The sequence below is a fragment of the Denticeps clupeoides genome, chromosome 20 (genome assembly GCF_900700375.1).
Source record: "Denticeps clupeoides chromosome 20, fDenClu1.1, whole genome shotgun sequence".
NCBI classification, from domain to species: Eukaryota; Metazoa; Chordata; class Actinopteri; order Clupeiformes; family Denticipitidae; genus Denticeps; species Denticeps clupeoides.
Window position 1 is genome coordinate 13,652,493 of NC_041726.1, and position 22,644 is coordinate 13,675,136.

Sequence of the window (22,644 nt, forward strand, 5' to 3'; positions counted from 1 at the left end):
GTAAATTGACTATTTGAAGGATGCATTTTTTTAAAAGAACCATCCATAAATAGAAGGTGAAGGGTATTATATTTATTAATTTCGCATCTTTACACGTGTGCTTTAGCACAGTCCTCACAATCAGGCTGTCAGAAATGGTTCCACAAAGAATACCGCAGAAATTTGTGCCATACTAAGTATCAGACCAGGATTTCTACTCTCTTTTTTTCAGAACATTAATGAGGAACAAAACAAAAAAAAAAATGTACCAAGATGTTCCACATAAAGTACAACGAAAAAGGAAAAACATCGAGAATCTTCTCTTAGCAAACATTGAACTCAGATAACAGACTGTCCACAAATCATTTAGCTTTGATTACTAAATTACTTTTAACATAAAGAAAACCCTATTATTTTTTACTTTGAAGACATCCACGAGCCTTGCCAAATTCTGATCTAACCCTGTGAGATTAAAATGGACAGTCAGGCCCACATTTAAGGCCAAGTTAGTCATAGCACAGGGGTCCAGTTCAACACATACTTTGGAACATTTTGTGAAGAACTGTAAACGAATATAGGCGGAAACGTCCTGGTTGGCCTTGGTTGCTTGCTTTCATTTCAGAGATGTTGTGTACGCTCGTGCATGAAACAGTGAAAATACAGCTAGAGCTTAACGGGGTCAACAGACTTGAATAAAGAAAAAAAATAAAATAAAACACACATTAAAATCTAATGTGTGCAAGACTGTTCACAACAGCCACCCATTCCGGGACTGATGTTGTGCGTCCCCATCGGACCCACCCACACACACACACAAAAGGTAATTAACTCTGGTACACAGATGCTGCCACTCTTAACTCACACCATTCACCCACTGACCATTTGTAAAAATGACAAACACAGCATTCATTTCATAGATAAAAAAAAAAAAAAAAAAAAAAAGAAATTGCATGAACAGATCAAGCATTCGGAAAGTTCACGGCCACCCCTCACACAGAAGACAATCACTCTATTTGGTTTATAAAGTTTGCTTTAAAGTTCAAATTTTCTTATTTTTCAGCCTTTCAACACAACACAACAACTGTAGCACTTCCACACCATGTTCCATGAGATGAAAATATATGGATATAGAAAGAACACGTGGGGTAGGTGCATTGTAGATGTAACAGACTAGAGAGAATCACCCACCCCACAGCCTGCATGTTACCTGGGACAAGCAGCTCAATACCGACACGTAGCATCATTTCACAAATGAGGGTGAGAACGGCTCAGCTACATATTCTGCAGGACACTGAAACCAAAAATATTACAGCAATTTCAGAGTCATATTGCCATTAAGATATTAACCTGCGGCTCAAGAAGGGAAGGAGGAGTCAGAAGGATCGGCAGCTTTCAAGGAAACATATTTTGCGTACAGAACTGAGAGACATTTTTACTGGAATTCAGCTGCCAAAGAGAAAATACGGAGGTCAGATATCTTCAAATGCCCCGCCCCTGACCGGCCAGAACGACAGTCAGTGTTGTGTTCGTCTAACGCTTTATAGCGTTATAATCTGTGCTGAAATCGGCTCCAGCACCAGGGTGTCAGTTGTCAAAAAAGGACAGATTTTTTTACAAATAACTATGTTGATTCGTACAAAACTGCCACTAATAAAACCCTGTAGTAACCCGGAACACCCAGTAGCTGCACTAACAAAAAAGGTGTTGATCCCCTTTTCTGAAGACAAAATGGAAAAAGAAAAGAAAGAAAGAGACTATGTTCTAATAAGCAGCAAAGGGACGGGCAAATGAGACTAAATGGGCTCGAAACGGTATATTAGCCTTTTGGCTGAAGAAATGCTAATAGAAAACCACGCTCGATGCCCTTTAACAACTAGAACTATAAAGATGCATCCAACAAGAAAACGCTGATACTGGAAAAACTAAACCCAGAGCAGCATAGAAAATAAAACTTGTCCGGTCCTCCGGATGCACAGACCAGCAGTTAGCATTTACATAGTGTTGGTGTAGGAGAGAACGCGATTCAGCATTAAGGCACTTAACGTACTTGCGAGTGAGTGAGAGTGAGAGAAGGGCATTTAAAGTAACCGAGCCTTCAGTGGACTCTTTAGGGATAGAACACGGACTCCAGTTACAGATGGCATCTAAAATTCAGGTCCCTCTGTCTCTTTACTTTTCTTGTATTATTTATTGCAAGTCCAACAGGACTTTGGAATGTTAAAATCCCTTCTTCCCTGATCTTCTCTCAGTTTTGTATGCAACACACGTTACCTGGTATTTACTGGAGTTGAGCTCTTTTGTCGGGTAAGTCAATGTGGAGGAAAAAAAAAAAAAAAAAGTGCACAGACTGCATGTAAAACAACAAAATAATAATAAAAAAAAAAATGTTTGTGCAGCAGCAACAAAGCAGCTACTGACACATCCAATGCTCCTGCAAGAGGGAGGGAAGAAAAATAAAATCTATGAACAACAGATACTTCCCAAGCAGGCAGATGTGGCTCTCTGTGTAGTTTTATTCCCACCTCACCTGTTCTGGGACTGTGGCTTTACGGGTTGATGGGTAGGCGGCGGAAGTCCTCTTTCTCCTCGTCTTCCTCGCAGTCAGGTTTACTGCAGTGGAACTCTGCCACGTACAGGCTCTTGTCAATTGTGCCCGGGATGGGCTTGATGTCCGTGACGAGCTGGTCCTCGATGGCCTTCAGGTTGAAGCGATCATCCGAAGTGATGAGGTTGATGGCCAGACCAAAGTGGCCAAACCTCCCTGTTTTTGATGATCAGTGAATGAAGGATGAATGGATCAATCAAAACATTTATATTAAACAGGAATGACAGCTTGGCTACAGTCTGTGCAGTGCTATGACCCATATCTGCACCTGATCGTCCAATGCGATGCAAGTACGTCTCTGCATTCTTAGGGAAGTCAAAGTTGATGACCACATTCACTGCTTGGATGTCGATCCCTCTGGTAAACAAATCTGACCGAAAAAAAAAACACCTCACTCTTAATAAAAGTATATCATGTACAAATGATACAAATCCAACAGAAATGCTCTTACCAGTGCACACCAAGTTTCTACAAAGTCCATTCCTGAAGTCATGGAAAACACGGTTTCTGTACTCCTGTTGATTCGAATATGTAAACCATTCAATGCAAAGGCAGCAGAATTTTTTATTATTTTTTTAATCCTACACACAGCGCCGGCTCACTAAAAATCAGTTTAACCTGTTGCGCTCTCAGTAAAAAGTGCTTTTTATTCTGACTGTTACAGAAACATACCTGCATCATTTTGGCGTGGATATAGAAGCAGGAGTAGCCTAACTGAGTGATCTTCTTGGCCAGGAGTTCCACCCGCTGAGTGGAATTACAGAAGATGATGGACTGGTTGATTTGAAGCTGTAAGGAAAAAGACAGACAGGAAAAACTTGGAATGTATAGGGGGGTGTGTCCTCTGTATTTAAGCATCACCCTTGGTGAGCAGTGGGCAGCCATGACAGGCGCCCGGGGAGCAGTGGCAACCTTCCGATTACAAGTCTGTTTCCTTACCCGCTTAAGATAATTGGGCCACCACTGGCCCAATTACCTTAAATGTTTAGCAGAAAATGGCAAATCATGATAAAGAAAAAAAATAAATCACAACGGGCAAATAATTAGGCAGACTGGGTGTGTCATGGGTAAATTACCCTGGAGAAGAGGGTGTTCAGACAGTGCACTTTCTGTCTCTCTGTGACGTAGGCATAGTACTGGGTGATGCCTTTAAGAGTCAGCTCCTCCATCAGGTTGATCTCATAAGGCTTCTGGAGATATTTTGCCTAAAAGCGGTGTTCAAATTCGCAGTGATCAGATGACCTTAAAACTACTTAAGAGTTCTGAAGACTTGCAGAGCAACGCATGCTTCTCACCATGAATTTCTGCACGCTGATGGGGAATGTTGCAGAGTAGAGAAGAATCTGTCGGTTTTTGGGCAAGAAGCTGATTATATCCCCAATGAGCACCATAAAGTCCTGAGACAACAGCTTGTCAGCCTGTAAGAGTTGACAAAGCACACTTTCAGTTGGAACCTGAACCTGGACAGCAGCTTTGAAACTAAAACACACAAAAAAATAATCCCGCAGGTATTGCAAATTAATTAATGACCATGTCTAACATGATGCACTCATTTGAGTATTTATGCACAGAGGTAGGTAGGCAGACACTTACTTCATCCATAACCATCGTTTGAACTTTATCCACTTTAGCCACGCCCTTTTTGATCAGGTCCAGAACCCTGCCTGGAGTTGCGATGACTACATGGACTATGTGAACCACAAATCAGAGAAAGACACAAAGACCAAATTAGCTTAAGTGAACTGAAACGTATGGCAGCATCACAAAAGCTTCAAACAAAAAAATGAATTACCAGTTTCATCCAGACGCATGATGTCATCGCGCAGGTTGGTGCCACCTGTGGTTGCCATGACTTTCACTCCACCCAGATGCTTGCTAATCTGGATGCTAATCTGGCTCACTTGCAGGGCAAGCTCACGAGTCGGAACCATGACTACGGCTACGGAGAGAGACAGAGAACATTAGAAAACCGCATCTACGCACACACCAACAATTCCAATCACGTCCTTGCATTTCACTGTCTGTGTCAAAGCAATAATTAAAAACGGGATGAGCCTCAGATCCCTTGAATGTCCCCATCCCAACCACCTTGAACATTATTCTGCACCCAAGACAAGGCTGAACAAGAGAAAGACTCCTGAAACAGAAAAGTTCCCTCGCACCCTGAATGTAGTCCTTCTTCAGATCAATCCTCTCCAACAGTGGGATGAGGTACGCCCCACTCTTCCCAGTGCCGTTCTTTGCCCTGGCCAAGATGTCCCGGCCAGAGAGGGCAATGGGAATACTTTCCTCCTGAGAAATTAAAATATTTTACGTCACATACAAAAATAAAGCAGATCACCACATTATGGCAGTCAACAGACGTTCTATTATATGTACATATATAGTTTTTAAAAAAATGTATGTATATATAAAATCACCACTTAGATATCGAACACATCATTAATATTTTTTAAGTTGTTTTATAGAGTACATTTATACTGTACTATTCTACATACTTGTGGGACTAATGAAGGATTATCTTATTAATATTGAATTGGATTTCATTCACATAATTTGACAGTTTAATAAGAACAACATTAATAGTAAATATGATGTGCTGCTGGAGCTAAACTTACCTGAATGGGAGAGGGTTTTTCCCAACCCATCTCAAATATTCCCATTAACAATTCCCGTTTCAGACAGTAGTCTTCAAACTCGTTCCCCTTGGTGGCAGTGACATCCTGAGAGAAAGAGAGTTAAAGAGGATTGAAACGGTCCCCAAATCCCTCCATTAGTGCATATGGAATCATATGAGAGAGGGTGACTTCTTCTGATGGCCAAGCATTTAAGTCAGACATCCCTCTATTTTCATTGCTGTGAATATATAGCAAATTTAGGTACTAAAATAGAAGATCATTTTAATTCTACATCCACCGTTTCCACTATTTATGAACTCACTGATGTCTTGATTCGGTTGTCTTTGGGTGGGAGATGTAAACTCTTCTTCCAGTCATCTCCAAATCTGGGAATGAATGAAAATACAAATAAGCAACAAAAATATATATTTATTAAATGTACAGACTGGGCTTGCAGGTTGGGGTGGGATTAAAATAACTCACTTGATGCCTGGACCCTCCTGCGTACCTCCACTGGGTTTCAGGCCGGGCGCTCGTCCAGTGGGGACGCTGGCTGCAGACGATCCCGACAGTGACGCTGCTTTTGGTGGCCCTCGCAGCTGCCCGTTGGACTTGGTGAGATTCATCATGACCGGACCAGGGTTTTCTGTTCTTGCAGCTGCCATTTGTTTCTCTATAATAGCCTTGTCTTCTTAAGTTACCTTTTTTTTTATTATTACTATTTATGTCCCTTTAATTATGATACAGTTAAAGAATTTACAAAATTATGAATTAATCTGAAGTTATATTTATAATATTTACATATACACGTGCGTGTGCTGCAGTCTCTTTCAATAAGAGCAACTTATTTTCTGGAAAATATACTAAAGCTCTTCCAAATGAAGAGAAATTACAACTTCTATGCTGAAATACAGAACATAGAACACTTGGCTACAACATAAAAATATGTAGGCAAGTATCAGAAAGAAAAAAAGTCCGGCAACAGAACGTGGAAGGCAGTGATGAACAGGGGGGTGTCTGAAGACCAGTCTTATCTTCTCGAGCTCCCTTTCTGCCGCCCCCGCTCTCGGTTCAAACGTTTCTCGGATTCCGCCGGCTCCTCTTGAGGCGTAATACTTGGAAGGGAATGTGGGGAGGGCCGTCTGAGTTCCCCGCTGCTTCAGATGGAGTCACTACATTTGCCGACAGGCCACCTCTGCCGGACGCGTCCCTGCGCGAAGCGAGCGTGTAAAAGTGCGTGGCCTGGCGTGAACTCCGCTTTTATTCTGTTCAGAAGGTCAAGCCCGCGGCACCTGACAGGAAAGGGAGGGAGGGGAGAGTTAGTGCCAAAAACAGGAACAATTGCCACAATATTGCCTGTAAATGCACCGGAACTCCTGAAACTGATGGGCATTGGTATTTACATCTGTCAGCATCGGATGCTGCGGATATTTATTCGGTTTTATTGGTTTTATTCCGCGCTTCGCACCGTCCGCCAGAACAATGGTGAATGGCGCGATGGTTAAAAAGGAAACGCGCGTCTGCGGCCGCGGAGCGATGGCTTCTTCCTGCCGATGAGGAGTTGTTGTTGTTTTTTTTCCTCCTCTCTTCCTCTCTCAGTGTTTGCGGAACAAAGACTACGGCAGGTGCAGCAGATCTGCGGAGAGGATCAGACCAGCGCGTCAGGGATGGATCCAGGTCAACACTCTAAACAGGCCGCCGAAAGCTTTACCACGAACGTGTTAAAAAAAAAAAACTCGAGTTTCGGTTTTCGAGCGACGTCACTACGACGACTCGTCAGATTTAAACTAAAGCAGCGGCCGCCGCACTCTTAAGCGCAATGAAAAAGTATAACGCTAATCTTCTCGTTAATCCGCCGGCAATTACAGAAATAACAAAGCGGGCCATTTTCTTAAAGTAATTATCTCACAGCCATCAAATCAGCTCTACGTTTGGCGGCGACGTCGAAAACAAACAATTCCACAGTGAGCCAATCGAGCCCGAAAAAACGGAGGCTAAAGCTAACAAGCTAGCCAGCTAGCTGTCGCTGCTAAACTCGTCAATTTCTTCCAAACAACCAGACGGGCGAATATGACGGCCATTGGCAAAAGACACGCAGCGCGACGCAGTTTACCTCTTCCCGAGGACGATTTATTCTGGTTAAATTATCCAAAACAGTGCTCCGATGTTTCATGCTCTCTGGTACCAAGTCTCTATTGTGTTTGTTCCTGCTAATTCAACATCAACACGCTCACTTTCTTCTCACGTCGGTCGCGCCGCTACCGCCGCCGTTTATGGTGCTGCCACCTGTCGCTTAGGAGGTTTTTTAAAAGGAGGGAAATTATAAAATAAACTATTTTAGGGACGGAAGATTAGATATTTAACAACTGTTAAAACACACTCATATTAATACATATATATGCTAATCTTTAGAGAGTACAAAACAACCCTGGAGCTGTAAGCATTCACAATTCTTGAAATGAGAAACCATATTTATTTTACAGAAAAGTGTAACTAGCAACACATTGAATCAAGAAACAGATACAAACAAAAATACCACTTTATTCTGTTATATTGTACAGTGGGCACAGTATTTATGATTGATCTTTTCATGAATTAATTGTACAAAAACCACAACAAAAACTTGACTGACAAAACCCAAAGTTAATGCATACACATTAATAATAAAGCCACAATAAATAAATAAAAAAAAAACCTGAATGAATAAATTAAATGTTTCACCCTGCCTTCATTTGTTCCAGTTTTAGTATGTTTTGATTACAATTTCCCATTATTAGTTTCCTAATAACACTGAGCACTGTAACACACACACCATGAAAACGATGGAGTCGATTTAGCTGTTTGGTCAGTGATGTTTTTAAAGAAAATAAAGTAAATCAAAAAACATGTAAACATTTGAAAAATATATTTCAAGGCTTATGAATGAAAGGCATCGCCACTTGGCCTTCTTGTATCCCCGTATTTTAGAACACAAAAAACATTACACCAAACGCTAATTCAGCTTTTTCCTATACTTCACACTGTCCACGTTCCCTTTGCTCTCAGTCAATCCAACTGGGTTTCTGTTCAAGTGTATTAGCCATTTCAGTTGCGGAAAAACACTTGTCTGTGTCACGCACAAGGACATGGGTCCTGCTGAAAGATTTCTCGCATTCTATTCACACAAATGTCTGACGCCTCCTGAGTCTCTTTGGAGAGCTGTAATAAGCTAAGGAAACCATGAGGAAGGTCCTCAATGACAGTCAGGGTAACTGGTTGCCCGATGCCTTTGAGCTTCTTGGCAAACATCACAGAATCATCCAGCAAGGCATCTAAAGCAGAGGCCTAAGAAAAAGAAAAAAGTAATAAGGGTAAATAATAAGAACGCTGGGGTGGAAATTCTGAATATGGTTGGGAATTTCAAGACAATATAAATTAGGGCTGTCAATCAATTAAAACAATTTTAAAAAATCAAAGATTTAGCTACGAATTCATGGTGGGAGGAAACCGGAGGCCCCAGAGGAAATCTGTGCAAGCACGGGGAGACCATTCAAACTCATTTGAGATTTGAACTCACAACCTTGGAGATAACCACCGCACAGTAAAGTGAAAATCACAACAATTAACAGCCCTAATTGATAGTCCTAAAATAAACACAATGTGCAAGTAACCAAAAGCAACAGTGCAAATGACTGCATATCAGACAAGACTGAGGTCACAGTTGCCTCGTGACATGAAGCACAGTTTGTAAACTGGGTGGATGTATAACTGAACCTCTGATGTTATAAGAGATTACTGTAACATAACAGTTTATTCATAATATCAAACTGATGGATCCCACTACTCACCACTATATGAATAGGTGGCAGGCCTTTCAGCATACTGTCCGGGGCCAGCAAAGGTGACACAAACGGGTTTCTGATGACTGGTGTGTGTGTCGCCTTGATTTCAGCTAGCTGCTCGGAGCGCAGTGGCTCGAAGCCCTCTGGGTATTCAGCAAGTTGCTCGTCGGAGTTCTTGGAGTGGCACTCGGCTTTATCTCCATTGGAGAGGTGCTGGGTGGAGGACGAGGGGTCTAGGAAAGACTGGAACCAGCTGGACATACCTTGTGTAAGGTCGCTAAGCAACAGCACCGACTCACGACTCAGTGAGCCAAGAGTGCCCAGCTCTCCAGTGGGTACTACCGCCTGCTGAAAATCCATGCCTTCATTTTGTGTGTGTTCGAAATAGAGAGAGAAAGGAAGAATATGGTCAATATGGTGAAATTTAATGTACAGTACAGGCCAAAGGTTTGGACACACCTTCTCATTAAATGTGTTTTCTTTATTTTCATGACCATTTACATTGGTAGATTCTCACTGAAGGCATCAAAACTACGAATGAACACATGTGGAGTTATGTACGTGTGTACATATTTCAGTCAGTTTGTTGCTGGACTGCCAATAATCACCTTTCTTTGCCATGGCAACATTCATATGGTTTAATTAATGAAGTGAAGAGAGAAATTTATTTGTCATTCAAATATTTTCATCATCAAAGTAAGTGGGCTCGACTAATGCTGATTTAGCCTGATCAGGGCTGATTGACCAGCAGAGTGGGTTAAGAGACATCGCAGACTACATCGAAACACGGGATGCTGAACCCGAACATGTAGCGGGTGAAGTGGAGGACTGAAATGAGGTAGTTGGCGTTATTTTGGCAGGTAGCGCCCATGAATGGTAGTGTTAGTCCCGCCCACTTACTTCGATGGGTCAGAATGACAGACGGAAGTAATTCATGATGCACTGAACAAGCCTAAATTAAATAAATTGTGAAATATTTCAATTTTAATTAATGAATGATGTTTTTATTTGTCATTTTAAATAGTTCATGACACTTTAATTTAATTATTGATTTATCTATTTAATTTTGACACTTGCAGCCCTCCATACTTACCAGCATATGCATTGATGCATTTGGTGAGAACTCCCAAAGGCAGCATTGGGTCAATAAGAGTGAGCAGGCGAGAAGGTGAGGCATCAGTTGTCAGCAGGGTGGCGGGGTAGGCAGCCATGATTCCATCAGGGACACGGACGCCATTGGTCATGGCTCTCATGGTGACCGTGATGCAAAGGTTGCCCCCAGCACTGTCACCAGCTAGGCATACACGCTCTCCGGTAGATCCTAGAAGATATTCAGAAGTCCTGTGGTTACTAAAGTATACCAAAATCACAATGTTATATACTAACAGCAATCAAATTTAAGATTTTAGTTTTAATGCCGAGCTTTACCGACCTAGCAGGTGGGAGTTCTGCAGGGCCCAGCAGTAGGCATAAAAACACTCCTCAAGGGCCCGAGGGAATGGGGCTTCTGGTGCCAGGGAGTAGTCCACAGAGAGAATAGGCACGTTGAGGTCCCTAGACCAGCTCTTCAGATAATTCTAGATAGACACAAAAAAGTTTTAAAGAAGACTATAATTAGGTCATTTTCAAACAGCAATATTTTCCTCATAAAGGACAAAAACAGAACCTTGTACCTCATGAGATCTTGAGGTCTGAGCTACAAATCCCCCTCCATGAAAGTGAATGATGAGCCAGGGAGAGAGGGGGTGTTTTTGGGGCTTGAAACCCACAGGAAAGGAGAGGGGAGGTCCGTCAGAACGAGCAAATGCCAGCAGCTCCTCACTATCCTGGTGGGGGGGAGAAAAGGAAAAAAAAAGAAGAAGAAGTGTCCAACGCTGATCTAACAAGTCGCTGATATCCTCATTATCAGGTCACCTCTCACCTGTCCCTCACGGAGAACGTGTGATATCAGACGCAAATTTACGCCTCCAGGCCCCCAGTGGGCCACGGGAGGCGAGACTGAGACAGAGAGACGGGGGTCGGAGGCCAAGGGCATTCGCAGAGTAACAGCTGGAGCAGACAGGGTCAGGTTCACCTGCACAAGGTTAGATGTAATACTGGCCAAACCCTAAAATATGAAACAAAGAGAATATTCAGTTTCAGTTATTGTTTTTTTCTAATTAAACATAACAGGGTCGGAAATTTGCAGTGTCCGAAGCCTGCAGTGTCAGTGCACGTACTGATAGCAACTCTGTTTCGGTCAGGTTCCAGAAGGACTTCCAGAAGTCCATGTCAAGGTTCTGGGTGATTCGCTCAAACTCTGCCCCCCTCAGCTCCGGGTCAATAACATACTTCCCTGATGTGAGAAGGGACAATGCAGCCATTCCTGCCAAACACAAACATCAAATTAAAATCGATCCATTGATCCGAAAATCGATAAATATTGTTATGTGTAACAGAATTCAGGAGAGAAATATCTGGTCACAGTACTAGAAGTATCGGTGGTAAGATGGTGCCAACCTATGCCTGACTGCTGTCTCTTGTAGTTTTCACCGAAGGACACCATGCTGATGACTACAGTCTGCAGAAATGGCCTCATAGTCGGGGAGAACTTCAGCCATGAAGAGGAAAACGGAAAGAAAAATAAAACCCACCAAGTTCACAGATATCGGGAATTCCTCAGTCTTGAACAAACACAGGAACGTAATGTCCACACGTGTCATATCAGTAGGTGAAAGTACAGTGCCACGCGGTGCGAACCCCCCTCCCGTCACCACCAATGACCTCGCTGGTCTGCCGTGGACAACCCGCCGCGCAGCCGCACCCGCACGCACGCACCTGAAAACCCAAGCAGCGGCCATAGAAGCAGGCCTTGTGCATGGAGCTGTACTCGCGCGCGAAACTCTGACTGAGGCCCTCGTCGCTGGAGTAGAGCTGCCCGCTTTCGTTGTCGTTGAGGATGCGCTTGGCCAAGTACAGCAGGGCGCGCAGCTGACATAGGGCACTGCAATACGCCTCCAGCTCCAAGGCGTTGTGCTCCACCCTGAAGAAGGCGCCGCGACAGTTGTTGGCGACGTAACGGCTCTTCTGGATGATGTGGAAGAGGCAGGAGCGCACCACCTGGTGAGCAAAGAGAAGAACGTTTCGGTCTTGAATAAAAGGTTGGCAGCAGCCTAGTCAGTGAGGAAGCGGACCCGTAATCAGAAGGTTGCCGGTTCGAATCCTGAGCCGGCGAGTTCCCACTGAGTAAATTACTGTCTCCACACACTGCTCCCCTAGGATTTGGTTAAAAGCAGAGGACACGTTTTGTTGTGTCACCATGTGCTGTGCTTCACAATGACAATCACTTCACTTTCACACTCACCTGTGAACCAGAAGACCCAGGTTCAAATCCCGCTTACTACCATTGTGTCCCTGAGCAAGACACTTAACCCAGAGTGTCCCCAGGGGGACTGTCCCAGTCACTACTGGTTGTAAGTAGCTCTGGATAAGGCCGTCTGGTAAATTCCATGAATGTAAATTGCATTTTAATAATGGAGTCAAGTTCGGAGGAACCTCTACTAAGAGGTCGAACAAGAAGTTATTGTTAAAAACCTAAGCGAGATGGATTGATGCCATTACTGTATGCAGTTACTATGTTTTTTCTTTCCTTTTTACGGACTAAACTAAAAAAAAAAAAGAATGCTCGGCTACAAAACATAAGTGAAACACAGCAAGCACAGCACACAGTGACACAATGAAATGTGTCCTCTGAATTTAACTAATCACCTTAGTGAGGAGCGAGCAGCCATGAAAGGCGCCCGGGGAGTAGTGTGTGGGGACGGTTCCTTACCCACTAGGCCAACACTCCCCTAAGACAACCTATAAAGGGGACATACTTAAACTGGGACATACCATGCCAATGTTCTCTGCTACAAATGTGTTTCACTAAGAACCTATACAGTCAATTTGCAATAAAACCCACTCACACGGGGTAGTAACTGCAAACACTACTGGTACATTATATAGATCCAGCATTCGGGAGGCCCTTTTTGTGGGAGAACATTTATAGCATACATCAGATCAAGTAGAGCAATATATTAAAATAATTAAGAAGGACAAACATTACAAATGATTAACAACGGCCATGAAAAATACTGTAGCATTGGGCCAACCTCGACATACCTTGACTAATGTGCGGTATCCATTCCCAGGGGTTTCTGCATCAAAGTCAAAATGGTGGTAAACCGAGGCAAAGCCGACGACGACCGGCTCCAGAGCGCGGCCGTGCTCTTGTATGCGCTTCATAGCCTCCAGCAGGCGCATGGTGGCATCATCGTGTGTCCGGCCAGGTGGTCCGGAGAGGGCAGTGATCGAATCTTCACACACCCGCTCCAGGGTGGTGAACACTACCCCGTCATTCATTTCAGCAAGGCTGTTAAGGCAGCACAGACACCATGAAAGTCAGTCTGAAGTCACAGGGAAAGCCGAGGGACAGACTATTTAATGAATGCCTCACAGGTCAAAGTGTAAAGGTCAAAGATGACACCATGTGACCTACATCACAATAAAAGAGGCCAAACGGAATGGATTACTGTTTTATCATTAAGCTTTGTCCGAGAAGAAACCAAAGAAAATCTAAGACCATCAGACCATGTAGCTAATTGAATTAACACTGTCTCAGAGATATGAAATCTTAGTTTTTGAAGATTGCACAAATCACCTAATTAAACTATCACATGGAACTGAGAGATTTCTTATTGGCTGTTTGTAAACTCATCTTAACCTGAAACAGCCCTCCACAGTATATGGAGATCGAACGCGCACACACACACACACACACACACACAAATACTACAACAACTACTACTACTAATAAAATAGACTAGGAAATACATTAAAAAATTGATTTGAAGATTAAGCAATAATTAAAAGGCTTTACCCATTTTCCGAATTAGGCAATTAAACCATGTTTTTTTTAACGACCATTAGATCAATTGCGGCAGTTGAAAGTACTTTGGCCAATCAATAAATAGGACAAAAGAATCCATAAGTATTTCTAGCCATGACAAACAGAACATGATGCTTAATAAAAATTTATCTTATGATTATAGAAATTCTCAAAAGAAATTAAAAATGATTTTTATTTATTTAAATAAAAAAATCCCAATATTGACCCCTCCAAAAATAAATAAATAAAAGAGTAACAACATTATGATCACGTTATGTTGAGTGATATGGGACTAACGCAGCAATGTCATGGAATCATATACATGCCACAAGAATAACAACACAGCACACACGGTCTGTGAAAATGTGATTTTCTGTGATGCAGTAAGACGCGCAGACCAGACGACGGGATGAGAAGTGAATAAGGAACTCTCACGCAAGTTCACCCCACGCTGGCCGCGTCCTAACAGAGAAACGGACCACGAAGGCCCTGCACACCTGCTCAGGTGAGGCCGCGTGAAATCTCGCGAGATTTCCGCACAGGTCTTAACAGGCGTTGTCGTTGTGCTCTGCGCGAAAAAAAGACGCACTAGACCCCTCTCAATGGACGCTGACAGAACAATAGAAAGAAAGGAAGGTAGGAAGAAAGAGAGAAAGAAAAAAGAAAGAAGAGAAAAAAAGTGGAACAGAAAGCGCGCGGCTCAAGTTCAAACACGGAACTTTACGCGCGAACACCGTAAACACCGCGACACGCATTTACTGTATAAGATACTGTTTGGTTTTACTTACACACACATTCACACGCGAGTGCGCTTTGGCGTTAAAAGTGTCGCATCGTGGCGGAACTTACCCCGGCGACTCATCCCCGCCTCCTCCTCGCTCCCACAGCATCTTGGGTACGGCGGTCATGTGAGCAGCGGGGCCGAGAAGAAACCGGATCTGCCAAGACCTGAAGTTTTTAAACGACACAGATCATCCATGTTCCTGCGACACGGCTTCGTTCATAGACAGATTTAGATCTGTGCGATTGATGGCACTGTGACGTTTTCCTTTTATTATTATTTTTTTTTTGCATTTTGTGTGATATAATCTGAACTCACCCGTGCTAATGCTGTAACTGAGCGCGTTCACCAGATTAGCTGTCTGCCAAACTCGTTTGCAAATCATGAAAGGGGTTAAATCCGGATTAGAAAGTAAACTGATTGGCGCCGTGTTAATAACGTGCATATGTCAATCGCCCAGTCGTTAGAAGTTTTTTTTTTCCAACTGCCGACAGGGAAACTTTCAGACAGGACACGTAGGTTCGCGTCACGAATTAATGGAACAACGAATTAAACAAACGCTTTAATTAAACATTTAATTAAATCTAGAATACTGCCGTGATTAAAGAGATAATACTTCGACATTCCCATGCTTTAGTCTAAACCAGTGGCTCTCAAACGTTTCACAATGATTCATAATTTCTATAGTAATAAATTAGTATTCAAATACAATAGCGCTAGACGTCAAGTAAGGGCCTTGACTACTACGTTGATGATAGGTAGGATGTAGTAGGTTGTGGTAGTAGCCTAGTGGGTAACACACCTGCCTATGAGCCAGAAAACCACAAAATTAAACCCCACTTACTACCGTCGTGTCCCTGAGCAAGACACGTAACCCCGGGTGTCCCCAGGGGGGACTCGCTGTAAACCACTCTGGATAAGGGCGTCTACCAGGGGTGTGTATTGACGCGGGTCACGATACGATTATATCACGATATATTGTACACATCGCGATATTCTACGGTTCACTGAAAATGTTAAAAACGGATTTGACATACAAGATGCTGTGATCGATCTGTCATGTTTTGGGGGGTTTTGCCAGGCAATAATTAAAAGTACCCAGCTGTACAGCGCCATCTACAGGAGTGGAGGTTGTACTCTGCTTCTCATCTCACTAAAGAAAACGCTCGACGGCACCACCCAGTGGAATAAACTTGTATACAAAAATATCGATATTTGAAGTCCATGTATTGATACAATATCACCATGTAAAACATCGCAATATATTGCTCTATCAATGTTTTTTTTAACACCCCTAGTGTTTACTAAATGCCATAAATGTAATGTAATTTTTTTATTAACAATAACTTCTACTCAAGTACCACTAGTATTCAGTACTACTGAGCACCACGGTTTAAAAACCAGTGTTGGGAATCCTGCAGGAACGGAACTGGGAAATGTGACAATACACGATCAAAAGGTATTCATGCAGAGACCTGTGACCACAGGCTTGCCCATGTAGCCAAGATCTCTACGTTGCCCAGGGAGTCTAATATTATCTGCAAAGGGCAAGTATGTATGGTGATGGTAGTCTAGTCTAGTGGGTAACACACTTGCCTATGAACCAGAAGACCCAGGTTCAAATCCCACTTACTACCATTGTGTCCCTGAGCAAGACACTTAACCCTTAGTGTCTCCAGGGTGGGACTGTCCCTGTAACTACTGATTTTAAGTTGCTCTGGATAAGGTGTCTGATAAATGCTGTAAATGTTTCCAACATATCCATTCCACCCAACCCTCATGTTTTTCCCTCTACTTCATTAATTAATGTATGTCATTAATGTTTGCAAAGATTTCTTCACCACAAATCCTGGAAACCTCTGGATATGACTGAACACATCTGCTAGTGTTTGCTGTTTAAGAATCTACAGGGTGGACCATTTATATGGATACACCTTAATAAAATGGGAATGGTTGGTGATATTAACGTCCTGTTTGTGGCACATTAGTATATGTGAGGGGGCAAAATTTTCAAGATGGGTGGTGACCATAGTGGCCATTTTAAAGTCGGCCATTGGATCCAACTTTTGTTTTTTCAATAGGAAGAGGGTCATGTGACACATCAAATTTATTGGTATTTTCACAAGAAAAACAATGGTGGTTTTAACGTAACTTTATTCTTTCATGAGTTATTTACAAGTTTCTGACCACTTATAAAATGTGTTCAATGTCACCAACCATTCCCATTTTATTAAGGTGTATCCATATAAATGGCCCACCCTGTACAGCTATGCCCCATACACTGATCCACATGTCATACAGAGCCTGCTGCCCTTCAATACGTTTAAGATGAACGTATCTGATGGTCCAGTCTCTTCAAAACTAAAAACTGCTGTTATTGGGGTAAGGCAATGCTTGCTGCCATGAACTCGCTCACCTTTTCTGTCTATGACAGATGCTTTCTTGGCCAACGTGGTGAATTCTACCCTCCATTCTCTACAGCTGACCCACTTCACATCCTAAGGGAGGTTATTCTTTTGGAGAACAATAGAAGCGCTTAGATTTAAATGCCACAGTCTGATATTTCAATGAACCTGATGTTTTTTTTCCTTCATTCTCCTCTGCACCTCTTTTGTTATGTCATGCTCTTTAGGTGCAATGTTCCAACCATGTGTTTTTCTTTCTGGGCAAAAAATGAGCACTTTCAGTTTCTGGGCAAACTGCAAAACTCTTTTGGCAAAATCAAATGACAGCAGATGGCAAAAACCACAGCAGCATTCATAACCAAATGACAGTAAACAAATCTGGTTGTATGCAGTTTCATCCTAACGTCTGAGTAGATCATATTTACGATTGGGTTCAGGCACTAGACTTTAGTGGCATTGGAGAAGGCTATCCTGAACAGGTAAGCTGAGGTATTACTTTAAAGCCCCGGGATTTAAAAAAAAAAAAAAAAAAAACATACCTCCTAAACAGGGTATTGTATTTCTATCAATGGCTGACTATTATGGGCCAATGAATATTCATAAAAGATTTTTAGCAACCCTAAATGGATTATTTTATGAAATGCGACATTACCGCTTATGGTCACAGTGCTTGGAACCAGTTAAAATATGAAGATAAAAAAAATATGAAGACAATTATTTAGGGGCAGTGGCGGTCTAGGGCTTAAGGTAACGGTCCCGTAATCAGAAGGTTGCTGGTTTGAATCCCGATCCGCCGAGGTGCCACTGAGCAGAGTACCGTCCCCACATGCTGCTCCCCTGGCGCCCGTAATGGCTGTCCACTGCTCACCAAGGGGTGATGGTTAGAAGCAGAGAAGCAATTTCCTTCTGGATTAATAAAGTGTACATAAAATTAAACAAATATATACATAAGAATAAATCCAACAAAGCGCCATATGCAGGTGCCGCTTATGATTTATGGCTACAGTACCTACATCACGCATTTACAGAGGCTGGAAACGAATATTCTGGCGGATTTCCAAGAACCTGCTTTGTTGCGGAATACATTGCTATTTTCTGTGAATTCGGTGCCATTCAATTCCACAAAACAAGCCATTCAATACATCTGTGGCACATTCAGATCGGATTTTCTTGACGTCAGATGTTCTTTCTTTTAGAACTTTGTCTAGGTCAACTGGCATGTTGTCAGATGCCATACACAAAATTATTAATGGAATTAGTGGTTTTCATTAAGCTCTCACACTATCTGAGAAAATGAGTTTCTCATATGAGTTTCTTATAAAAAGAGCTAAGGTGTCCACTTCTTTATACAAACTATACAACGCAATGCCATTCAGTTCTGTGTTCAGTCTGGCTGTTTTCAGTCAACCATTCTGTCAGTCTCTGTTATTGTCATCCTGAAATAATGTCACAATACATGACAATCAATAGTTATGATTGCATTAGATTTTCTGCCTTGTCCAGAACATTGTGCGCACATTTTAATCTGGAAGGCAAGAGGACCACTGACCTTCTCGAATTAGTTTGCTGAACGATGACAGCACAGCTACAATAATTAATCTTACTTGTGGATACTTGTGGATTTGGTGCATTCAAAAGTCTTAACAGAATTAAATTTTGCTGATATTGAAGTGATTTCTACCTTTGTTGTGGTACCATGTCTGAGCAGTATAGATCCCTTTCCTTACCCGCCAGGCCACCGCTGCCCTGAATATGTATGGAATAGAAGAAGTTGTGTGTACAGTGTCATAAAGTACTACAGTATAGCTTGACGATTTGATGTGTTAGAAGAAGAAGAAGACTGGGACCAAGAACAAAAAAAGATCTTTGTAAAATAAAAGTTTTAATTACAGTGCTTTTAGACAGATTACTTACACAAACAGGTCACAAGTAATGACAGCAAAGCAGTTTACTCGTAATGCATGTAAGTGAGAGGCAAGAGTCATGAGGATCCGCGCTGGTCTGGGCCCATCAGCGTCCTTTATGCTGCTGTTGATCAGTAGTTGAGGGGGGGAGGTGAGAAACTTGGAGATTGGGAGTGAGCTGGGGGGCTGGAGGTGTGACGGGATCATTAACATAGGAAGGTATTTAATTCACAGTTTTTTAAAAAGGAAAAATCTAGATGTTTTATCGGTCCTACTAACATTTTTTAAATGTCTGATTATTATTTAAATGTCCGACGCAACATGATGCCATTACAGATTTTTTTGTGTAGATGCTAAAACATATCAGATCAGTTAGTCATTGTAGGAGGCATTCAGGTCAATAAAGCATTAGTTTAGTGTATGATGGTGTGAGAGGTGGGACCGGATCGGGGAAGGGACAGGAAGGACATGACCCTGTCCCATGTGAGAGCACGTTTTATTTACGATACACTGAACTTGTGTTCAGCTTCAACATCATTTAAATGTTCGCATAGACAACATCTTCTTTCACTACCTGCGCAAAGGTACTTCCTTGTCCCAAGAGCGGCAGAACTCCTGCTTTCTCGTGGTCTGGAAATCTGATTTATAATTTGAGCACATTTCTTTTTTAATATGCATAACATATTTAATATGCAAACATACAATTTTCTAATTGCTTAAGGTAAATTGAGTACAGAATGCATTTGAAGAGGTACCTGGAAACTGATCTAGGTCCAGCGTCTGTCATAATTCACACCCCTGGGAAACAGTAGGATCTTTATTTCTGCAACTCATTCAGAAGATACTTTTCTGTATGCATCTGAGGAATGCAAAAGTGAGCTGTACTACATCCAAATAGTTTTTTTTTTTAATATATAAACCAGTTTCCAGTTCATGGATTAATCTTAGTCCCAGACTAAAATTCTCCATTGAAAAAGGAGATTAATCTATCAATGAGAAACTGACCCCCTCATGTTTTAAAATGTTTTAATGCATCTCTACTTAAAGAAAGTCCCCATCAGACTATTAAACCATCATATATAATGTTAGCCATTCAATTCAGCAACTGACGTATCTTAATATGTAAGAAATAAACTTTACAGCATTAACAATTATTGGTATATATGAATGAAAACTATTAAAATAGAACAAGGCCTCCAAACCTGTTGGGTCTGCATTTTGAGGTAGGTAACAACTAGTATTTAACCCTCTAAACCCTTTTGCCATGTCATCTCATGTACATTAGCATTCACATTAAATGAAAGGAAATGAAAGCTATAAGTTCAAAATTTCCAGCCGCACAATTCTGTTCACTTGCAGTGATGTTATGTTTAACTGGAAGTGATGAGTTTTTGGATTTTGACGAGGGAAGCCACATACAAGGGAACTGAGAACAGCACTGCAAGAGATAGATGCCACTGTTTCTTTTAGTCTTTAAATATCTTTGCGTTTGGGTTGAAAGTAAACCGGCTTTGGCTTTCAGACATACACATATTTACAGTATCTGGCAGCAGGCGAGAGACTGTCTACTATCTCATCTGCAGGAAGTTAATATTGCACCCTATCAATGCTGAGGACTTGAGGTTGCAACATAAATCATGGATGCCACTGCTGGAACAGGCACAAAAAAGTAATTAGCTAATGTTTATTCTAGTTTATTTGCTAGTTAGTAATATGTGTATTGTACATTCCAGAACTGCTTGTTTTTTTATATAATATATTCTGGGTGTGACAATTAATGTTACGTACACTACCAGAAAAAGACTAAGATGGAGGCCATTTTGAAGAATCCAATGCAAGGAACACGTTTGCCTCTTTTTACATTCATGACCGCTTTGTTCCGCTTTGACCACAAGTGTTCAGCATAAACCTTCTGGACTGTTGGAAACCATCTCTGTTGTCAGAAGGTGGTTGGTAGAAATGCTGGTGGTTGGTGTGAAATGCTGCCGTTACAGTAAAATCTCCCTTATTTGGACAGACTTCTTCAACTTCAACTTCTTAACTTGTTTACTTTTTTTGGTTTATTACATAACCTCACATGTGTTATTTCATAGTTATATTATACTATTACATTATATAATGTAAAAAATTGTAAGACCCATAAATGAGTCTGTGCGTCCAATCTTTAGACTGGTTATTATAAGTTTGAGCTTTTGACTTTGGGTATTGACACATCTCATGCTCGTCCATGGGGTAGTAGTGGCCTAATGGGTGGGTAAGACACTCGCCTATGAATCAGAAGACCACTAGTGTCCCTGAGCAAGACAATTAACCTTGAGTGTCTCCAGGGGGACTGTCCCTGTAGCTAATGATTGTAAGTCACTCTGAATAAGGGTGTCTGCTTAATGCCATAAATGTAAATGTCAATAGATATCATAGTTAACAATCAGAACATCTTGCAAGTGTTTATGACTGAGCATGACATAGCTGTTCTTCAGTTCTTGATCACCATGATTCATCAGAACATTCTGGTTACTGGTTCCTGTTCAGTCATACATTGCCATATCTAACAATGTGCTATGACAACAACCCATAACCTCCGCTATGTCCCTTCTGTCATGCATTCAGTGCCAGAGGACAGAGAAGTTCAGTGTACAAAACAGGGTGCTATTATGCGGTGTTCCAACTGTCAACAATATTGCTGTGCAAACTGGGAGCTATGCTGGTGCCTATGCATGTCCCCAATAGTCCGTTAATTGCCTTAGACTTGTAGCTGTGTACAATCATGGCCAAAAGTTTTGAGAATGACACAAATACTGGTTTTCACAGTGGCATCATGGAATAGACAAAATTGTGAAAAATTCAGAAAAATGGAAAGTAATTAGCTAATATTCATTCTCTTTGTCCTTTGCTAGTTAGTAATATGTGTATTGTACATTCCAAAACTGCATGTTTTTTAGCATAATATATTCTGGGTGTGACAATTAATGTATGTACATTATCAGTAAAAAGACTAAGATGAAGGCCATATTGAAGAATCCAATGCAAGAAACATAATTGCCTGTTTTTACATTCATGACCGCTTTGTTTACTGTTCATTATCATGAGTAAATGATAAGAAAGTGTTCAACATAAACCTTCCGGAAGTTTGTTTTTTCCATTTTAATTATAGCAATTTGCATATAGTCCATGAGTATACTGCATATACTTCACTCCACTCTTCACTGAAGAGCGATCAGATGAATTGCAAAGTCCCTCTTTGCCATGAAAACTTAATCCCAAAAAAAACATTTCCACTGCATTTCAGTCCTGCCACAAAAGGACCTGCTGAGATCATTTCAGTGATCCTCTCATTAACACAAGTGAGAGTGTTGAGGAGCACAAGGCTGATTATTCTGAGATTATTCTGTCAGATCATCAAAAACTTTAAGGAGAGAGGTTCAAGTGTTGTGAAGAAGGCTTCAAGAAAGTCCAGCAAGTGCCAGGACCGTCTCCTACATCTGATGAAGCTGCGGGATCGGGGTGCCACCAGTGCAGAGCTTGCTCAGGAATGCCAGCAGACAGGTGTGAGTACATCTGCAGCACAGTGAGGCCAAGACTTTTGGAGGATGACCTGGTGTCAAGAACGGAGGCAAAGAACTTT

The 22,644-nt window shown here is 41.8% G+C and overlaps 2 protein-coding genes across 4 annotated transcripts; both read right to left on the bottom strand.

Moving 5' to 3' along the window:
• Positions 1 to 52: 52 nt before the first annotated feature.
• On the bottom strand, positions 53 to 7,452 carry LOC114770003 (probable ATP-dependent RNA helicase ddx6). The gene is made up of 14 exons (XM_028963580.1): positions 7,316 to 7,452; positions 5,686 to 6,494; positions 5,525 to 5,588; positions 5,203 to 5,307; positions 4,747 to 4,876; positions 4,377 to 4,523; positions 4,178 to 4,272; positions 3,880 to 4,002; positions 3,661 to 3,789; positions 3,257 to 3,373; positions 3,036 to 3,099; positions 2,853 to 2,954; positions 2,507 to 2,740; positions 53 to 2,410 (listed from the first exon to the last, which is right to left on the bottom strand). The coding sequence occupies exons 2-13, from the start codon at positions 5,865 to 5,867 to the stop codon at positions 2,526 to 2,528; spliced, it is 1,473 nt and encodes a 490-aa protein (XP_028819413.1). The 5' UTR covers positions 5,868 to 6,494; positions 7,316 to 7,452; the 3' UTR covers positions 53 to 2,410; positions 2,507 to 2,525.
• Positions 7,453 to 7,723: 271 nt separating this feature from the next.
• Positions 7,724 to 15,576, bottom strand: lipea (lipase, hormone-sensitive a). Of its 3 annotated transcripts, none has more exons than XM_028963577.1 (12): positions 15,558 to 15,576; positions 14,782 to 14,880; positions 13,167 to 13,416; positions 11,841 to 12,122; positions 11,523 to 11,613; positions 11,243 to 11,388; positions 10,945 to 11,130; positions 10,697 to 10,849; positions 10,456 to 10,600; positions 10,117 to 10,344; positions 9,030 to 9,385; positions 7,724 to 8,526 (listed from the first exon to the last, which is right to left on the bottom strand). In XM_028963577.1, exons 2-12 carry the CDS (start codon positions 14,838 to 14,840, stop codon positions 8,314 to 8,316), a joined length of 2,109 nt encoding a protein of 702 aa, XP_028819410.1. In that variant the 5' UTR covers positions 14,841 to 14,880; positions 15,558 to 15,576; the 3' UTR covers positions 7,724 to 8,313. The 3 variants fall into 3 exon arrangements, with proteins under 3 accessions (XP_028819410.1, XP_028819409.1, XP_028819411.1); XM_028963576.1 differs by lacking the exon at positions 15,558 to 15,576 and adding an exon at positions 15,032 to 15,072; XM_028963578.1 differs by lacking the exon at positions 15,558 to 15,576 and having other exon boundaries at positions 14,721 to 14,801.
• Positions 15,577 to 22,644: the final 7,068 nt, after the last annotated feature.